General features: G+C 48.9%; 1 protein-coding gene across 1 annotated transcript in view; it reads right to left on the bottom strand.

Moving 5' to 3' along the window:
- Positions 1-649: 649 nt before the first annotated feature.
- Positions 650-6,549, bottom strand: part of LOC104134987 (alanyl-tRNA editing protein Aarsd1-like) — a 10,679-nt gene continuing 4,779 nt past the window's right edge. The window contains exons 8-17 of the mRNA XM_035903338.1: positions 6,093-6,193; positions 4,926-5,082; positions 4,697-4,813; positions 3,846-3,976; positions 3,604-3,670; positions 3,318-3,409; positions 2,776-2,830; positions 2,000-2,094; positions 1,695-1,826; positions 650-1,215 (exon numbers count right to left, since the gene is read on the bottom strand). Coding sequence (XP_035759231.1) covers positions 1,200-1,215; positions 1,695-1,826; positions 2,000-2,094; positions 2,776-2,830; positions 3,318-3,409; positions 3,604-3,670; positions 3,846-3,976; positions 4,697-4,813; positions 4,926-5,082; positions 6,093-6,193 — 963 coding nt within the window. The 3' untranslated portion in view covers positions 650-1,199. The remainder of the gene's footprint in view (positions 1,216-1,694; positions 1,827-1,999; positions 2,095-2,775; positions 2,831-3,317; positions 3,410-3,603; positions 3,671-3,845; positions 3,977-4,696; positions 4,814-4,925; positions 5,083-6,092; positions 6,194-6,549) is intronic.

The raw sequence follows: 6,549 nt of genomic DNA, 5'->3' as shown, positions 1-6,549 counted from the left end.
CTGATCCCTAGGGAGTTTCCATCTGCATTAGCCAGAGAAACTCCTGATGTTCAAAAATGGACCGGTAACAACTGCACCCCAACAAGGGGAAGGACTGACACGAAGGTGAGTGATTTCCAGCCCGCGAGGCACTCACTCTCTCTTCCAGCTGCTCTCCGCCCCGGCTGATTGGGGACTGTACCCTGCGCTCTGCTCGACCAAGGCTGAGGAAAGCTTGCCACCATCCAGGCTGAGGTCTTGGGTGGGGGAGAGCTTCCTTTTGCTGAGCGTTAGTGACCGTACTCACTCAGAAATGCTCAGGAGCAGTAGGCACGAGCTCAGACAACATCATGTTTTGCAGACTAGCGTAGAAAGTGGTGTGAGTCAGCTGTACACCAGGACCCAACCTGTCACTGACAGTCGTAACGGTACAGCCGAGCCGGGCTTGTTCCAAGTAATGCTCAGGCCAGACTTCTGCTTTTCTGTAGAGCTATTTCTTATCACATAAAAGAGCTGAACATAAGATACTATTGCAGAGGCAGGGGAAAGGCCACTGCTGGGGAGAAGAGAAGGGTAACGAAAGCTCAAGCTCATGGCAACAGAAGTGAAGGAAATGTTCAGGCTCACACCTAAGCAAAATGCCCGATGTACAGCTCATAAATTACTTTAATACCATTTTCTGTCTGCCTGCAAAACAAAGCACGAGGTTGCTGCTTCTGTCCGCATTTAATTCTCATGTCAGCACGTGTGGGTTAACATGGTTCTGCCAGGCCAACTGCAAATGGATGAAATCCCCTTTTGCAAGAACGTACTGGATGCTGCCGCAGTGGAGCTTTGGGACGGCAGGGATGAAGCGGGTGTTACCTGACAGCCGCTTCCATCAGCGTCACAGCTGGGTCAACAGCGACTGCTGCCCAAGACTGCCCTGGAGTCCAGAGGCCAGCAATGGCATTAGCACAAACATCTTCAGACCTCCAGCAGCTGCAGATTTCTGAGTAGCCAAGAAAAAAAAAAGTCAGTTCCTTTTTTCTTTAAAAAAAAGGGCTGATGGAGACTTGTCCTTCAGTGACCCTTCCCTTCCATGCTCACAGGCTTGACAACAGCATCTTGTCTTCTTGCCTCCCAGTTCCATCGCAGGCAGCCGCAACTGGTGACCAGCTGAGTTTGGTCTCTTAAGGGGGATTTACTGATCTGAGCATCCCTCCAATTCCTGCCACATTTCATTCCTTCTTCTCCCTACAAAATTTCAGCAGCAAAAGCTTGATTCATTTTCTCTGCACTTGTTGGCAAACATCATACTCAAACCCTCTGCTTCTTACCAGTACTGTGATTTTTTTTAAATGCATCCAGTTTATGATAAATAAATACGGTCACAAAGCAATTACTCCTCAGCAACTGGTACAAAGTAAAAAGCCACAATGTACTGCAAAGAGAAGGGCCCCTCTCCTGGTTTTAGGAAGCCTACAGAATAGTTAAATAACGACTACTTTGAGTCACTTAAGCATGCGTGCCATTTGTCTGGGGAAATGAAAGAACCCCTGCAGCCAAGCCTGGACGGCAGATCCCCTCCCCCAATTTTCCACGCACACCAAGTCAGCTCACACAGAGCATATGCACACCAGCTGTTGCTTTTATGTCTTTATTCTCTGGGAGAGAAGTTGGGGGAGCTTATACAAAGCAGGGAAGACAGCCCTACTTTGGAAATTGTTTCTTATGCTTCAGGGCTTCGATGGCTGATGAATTCCTGGAGCAGAGCTTGCGCTTCTCCTCGTCGACTCATCTTGGTTGCCTTGCCCTGAAAGCGGCCTCGCTTCCCAGCTCCTTTGCCTCCCAGCAGCTCTGCCACCCTGCAGCAGAAAGAGCAGAGGCTGAAGGCCGCTCACTCGCAGAGAAGAGAGTGGCTTGGCCTGGCCTGCTCCAGAGAGCAAACAAGGATCCATGCCCTAATTATACTGCTCAGCTGCTTAGTCTGCAACATCAGAACTCTTACTAATTTTAAAGAAACCATAGAACATGTTACCTGGGACCTAAATTCTCAACTGCTTCAACAGGTCCAGCTAGAAGAAAGAGTCCTGCTTCTTTTTCATCTCCCACAGTCAGGAACAGCAGGGTTTCCTGTGGGCAGAGAGATGAGTCTTGCTCCAGAATAACCAGTCCCCTCCTTGTCCCAGAGGAGGATGGAGACACTGGCCAAAGGACCCATCCAAGCATGCAAACAATTCAGACGTTTGTGTGTGTTACTGAGACAGAGGCTCAAGTTGATGAAAGTAAAAGGGAGGGGGGGTGTCTTTTGAACCTTTTATGCTCAATCATATGTTGTGGGGGGCAGAACGGGTACTGGGGTATCCTCTTAAAAGGATATGGTTGGCAGTTGGACTAGATGATGGTTTGAAGTCCCTTCCAACTGAAATATTCTCTTCTCCTCTCCTCTCATAGAATCGTTTAGATTGGAAAGACCTTTAAGATCATCAAGCCCAACCATTACCCTAACACTACCATCCCACCACTAAACCCTGTCCCTAAGCATGTCCTGTCCTGTCCTGTCCTCTCCTAACAGCCGATGAGGCTCTGTACAGCTCTTTGGGGGACAGGCTCTTCTACAGTGTTCTGAATTTTCACCGTTCTATTTCTTGACTGTTGAGGGCTCCCTTGCAGACTGGGGCTGCTGGGAACAACACCCCATGTAACTTTTGAAAGGAAACAGAGCTGTGGTACAAACAGAAGCCCGGCCCTCCCCGCGCTACAGCTTGGATGCGAAAGCCAGTGGTGTCAGGTTAGTCTTCATCAGTGACTCACCTCTGTCCCAATCTCATTAGCGATGATATTCATAAATTCGGAGTCACCCTCTTTCCTGTATGGATGAGTAAAAAAAAAAACCACTTCAGAAAGAAGCAAAAATCCCCTCTAGAGTCCAAAATATCAGAAACCAAAGGCCTGATCAGGCCTGGGGTTTCGGCCTCTTGCTGTTAGGATGGAGATTGGTTTTATTCTGTGTATCTAAATCCTCACTGTGCATTCCTGTGGACATATTAGGAATTATTTAAGTGTTTATCTTTAAGAAATAGACCTCCTCAGTTTTCTTTGAAAATATCAAGGGCAGAGAGAAACCAAATAGACACAGTTATTTCTTAGCTATAAACCCAGAAGAATTCAGTGACTGAATCACTAACACATTCCTTGAATTACACAACCTTCCAGCAGGCTGAAGCAGTTTAATATTCTATAAATCTTGTTTATATTCTTCCTTGAGAAACACGCCTGAGGAGGTGTCAGAGAGATGCAACTGCCATAAAATGTGTAAGATGCCATTTTACCCGCTTCCCTGAACTCCCCCCTACCTGTGTAACACAAACAGCTGACTTTGAACAGGTTTGCTCTTGAAATCCCGTGCTATCAAAACAGCAACATCTCTGAGCAGGTTCAGGTTATTCTGAAAGAAAAGCAAATAAACTTTACTGCAGATAGAGAAGCCAGCGTGAACACTGAGTTTTGTTCCCAGAGATGGGAGCACTTTTCGTAATATCCACAAAAAGTAATGTCCTTGACTCAACTCCCAGTTGTTAGGACTAAAGCTCAGGTCTATGGGAAGCAGCTACAATCTGCTTTTCTCTGCCATCCTCATACCTTCTGAAGCAGTTTCACAGAACTCTGCAGCCTCTTCACAGCCTCTACGTGCTCACCTGGTCCATTTCTGAAAGAACAAGGAGAATTTGGATTGCCACTCTGAAGGACAAAGAAAGGATTCCTTAAAGGGGCAAAAGCAGGTAATGTCATAAAAAGCACCGTGTAGGTGTACCCCGGGGCTTATGGGGTATTTGCCAGAAGGAATAGTAAAGACAAAATAATCAAAGTGGAAAGGGTATTACTTGAGCAGTGAGGTTAGAGCCTTCTCAGTATTGTGACTTTGTTCGATTGACTTCAGCACTCTGTTTCCTGCCAGGAAAACCAAGTTGGTTTTGTTCTTTTTCCCTTTTTCTGTGCCAAGGAGTTTAATAACCTTGAAAAGAAAATCACCCTGGTCAGAAAAGAATAGTACTTTGCTTATACTCACACAGGTGGTCAGTTCCTACTGGACTATGCCTTTTTGTGAATATTGGCTCTCTGCCAGTAAAAATAAACTGATTAAAATCAGCCATAAGGTCAACATAAAAAAAAAAAAAAAAATAATAAGGATGGTGATACAGTGGAATTAATACAATTTCCTAGTCATGGGCTGCACTCTGCAGTGCCTCTGGATGTCTCTGCTGGGATACAGGCTCCAACAAATAACTGAAAAGACAGAAATACTTAAAGGCAGCTCTAGAATTTTATCTCCACCTCCTTGCAGAGAGGATTTCTCAGTCATGACAAACACTCAAAAATATCAGACCTTTAAGCAACCACAACAAGAGGGAACAAAGGGCTAGCAACCCAGCAATGCACCACCAAACTGGCAATGTACCACAGGCCCTCCGCAGAGGCATCGGCAGTTCCAAAAATATTATTCCTACAGCCAAGGGCTGAGTTCTGTTACAAGGAAAGAAAAGAGCCTGACCGACTGGACAAAGACTGCCCACCCATGTGCAGCCCTGTTGGGGGTCTCCCAGCATGGGGTTTCCGCTGCCCCCTTTACCACTGGGACAATTTCCAGCAGACCCTGGGTCTGAGGGAATTCTGCTGTGTAGGTCAGAATGTGTGGAGCAAGGCTTCCAAAAGCAGCTCAGCTGCAGCTCCCCACCTGCAAGTCACTCAGGTTGGAGACGTGAGTCCCACAGCACATGTTGGAGTCTATGCCTTCGATGTCAACAACTCGCACTGGCCCCGCGTGGTCATCTGGCAAACCACGGCTTCTCACCTGACAAAAGGAGGACAACAGCAAGCAAGGTGACATCCATGTCACAGTTATTTTGGTCCCACATCATCAGTTATCATCCCCAGATATCATCAGTTCTCTCCCCACCACTCACTGTTTCAATTTCGGGGTCGTCTTCAGCCAGTTCCCTCACCATCACGGGTACCCTCTCCCGGATTTTCTCATTCACGCTCCTCTCCAGGGCCTCTATTTGCTCTGCTGTCACGGAGGGGGTGTCCAACTCAATGACGCTTCGCTGACGGCCCAGCTCCCTGCACCGATGAAGAACATCTGCTGCTGCAGCTAAGACCAGCTGGAAGGTCCCTCTGTGCAGCACCAAGTGCCATCCCACTGCTGGAGACTGAAACAAAACATAGTTCCCTCCTCTCCCTGTTATTTACAGAGGACCAGATGCATCCCGAACACTTGGAGGACAAGACAGAGCAAATATTTTGCACAGCTTCTCTCCAGTTCAGTCACCTCTCCCAGGCCCTCTGAGCTCGAGTGAAATGTCCAAGGGCAAACTGCTTTTGATTTATAGAATCACAGAATCATTAGGGTTGGAAAAGACCTTCCAAGATCATTGAGTCCAACTGTCAACCTAACACTACCATGCCTACTAAACCATGCCCTGAAGTGCCACATCTACACATTTTTTGAACACCTCCAGGGATAGTGACTCCACCACCTCTCTGGGCAGCCCGTTCCAATGTTTGACCACTCTTTCAGTAAAGAAATTTTCCCTAATATCCAATCTAAACCTCCTCTGACACAACTTGAGGCCATTTCCCCTTGTCCCATCGCCTGTTCCCTGAGAGCAGAGCCCAACTCCCCTGGCTCCCCTCTCTTGTCAGGCAGTTGTAGGGAGTGATAAGGTCTCCCCTCAGCATCCTCTTCTCCAGGCTGAACACCCCCAGCTCCCCCAGCTGCTCCCCGTCACCCTTGGGCTCCAGACCCCCTCCCAGCTTTGTTGCCCTTCTCTGGACATGCTCCAGCAACGCAACGTCTTTCCTGTAGTGAGGGGCCCAAAACTGACTCCAGCATTCGAGGGGCGGCCTCCCCAGTGCCCAGGACAGGGGCACGGTCACTTCCCTGCTCCTGCTGGCCACACCATTCCTGATACAAGCCAGGATGCTGTTGGCCTTCTTGGCCACCTGGGCATACTGCTGGCTCATATTCAGCTGGCTGTTGACCAACACCCCCAGGTCCTTTTCTGCCGGGCAGCTTTCCAGCCATGGTGGCACACACCAAACACGTCAAAAGGAGCCTTTTCCCTGCTCACCATGAAGTTGTCTTGAATCCAAACATCTGTTCTGCGATGGCAGTGATGAGGTGCTGTCCTGGAAGAGACATGCAAGCAACAGCTTTGAGTGCCACTGGACACAGGAGAAGAGATTTTCAGTCAGGCTGTATTTTTGCTGCTGACATTCCCCAAGATGTTTGCAAGTGCCCAAGCACGTGTTCGGCGCCGGTGGGCTCATGCTACTGCTTAGGAGCACACAGAAGGGACAGCTGTTGCCTCGTGGGCCTGGGGACCCTGAGAGCACCATGGCACACGCTGAAGGCTTCCGAGCAGGCTGAGCTTTTCCTTCCAACCCTGTTGGCAGTGGGTTTGTTTACAAGCCAAGGGGAGCCCCAGGGATGGAGCGTGCGTGCCCCGAGCTGTCGGGCTTCCCCTTCCCCTGACCCGGCCGGGGTCAGGCTGGGCGCTGCCTGGGTGGGTGGCCCGGCTGGAGCCA

The sequence above is a fragment of the Egretta garzetta genome, unplaced genomic scaffold (assembly GCF_000687185.1).
Source record: "Egretta garzetta isolate BGI_Z169 unplaced genomic scaffold, ASM68718v1 scaffold100, whole genome shotgun sequence".
NCBI lineage: Eukaryota > Metazoa > Chordata > Aves > Pelecaniformes > Ardeidae > Egretta > Egretta garzetta.
Note: the sequence above shows the minus strand (reverse complement) of the source record. Positions and strands in the feature narration are given on the sequence as shown.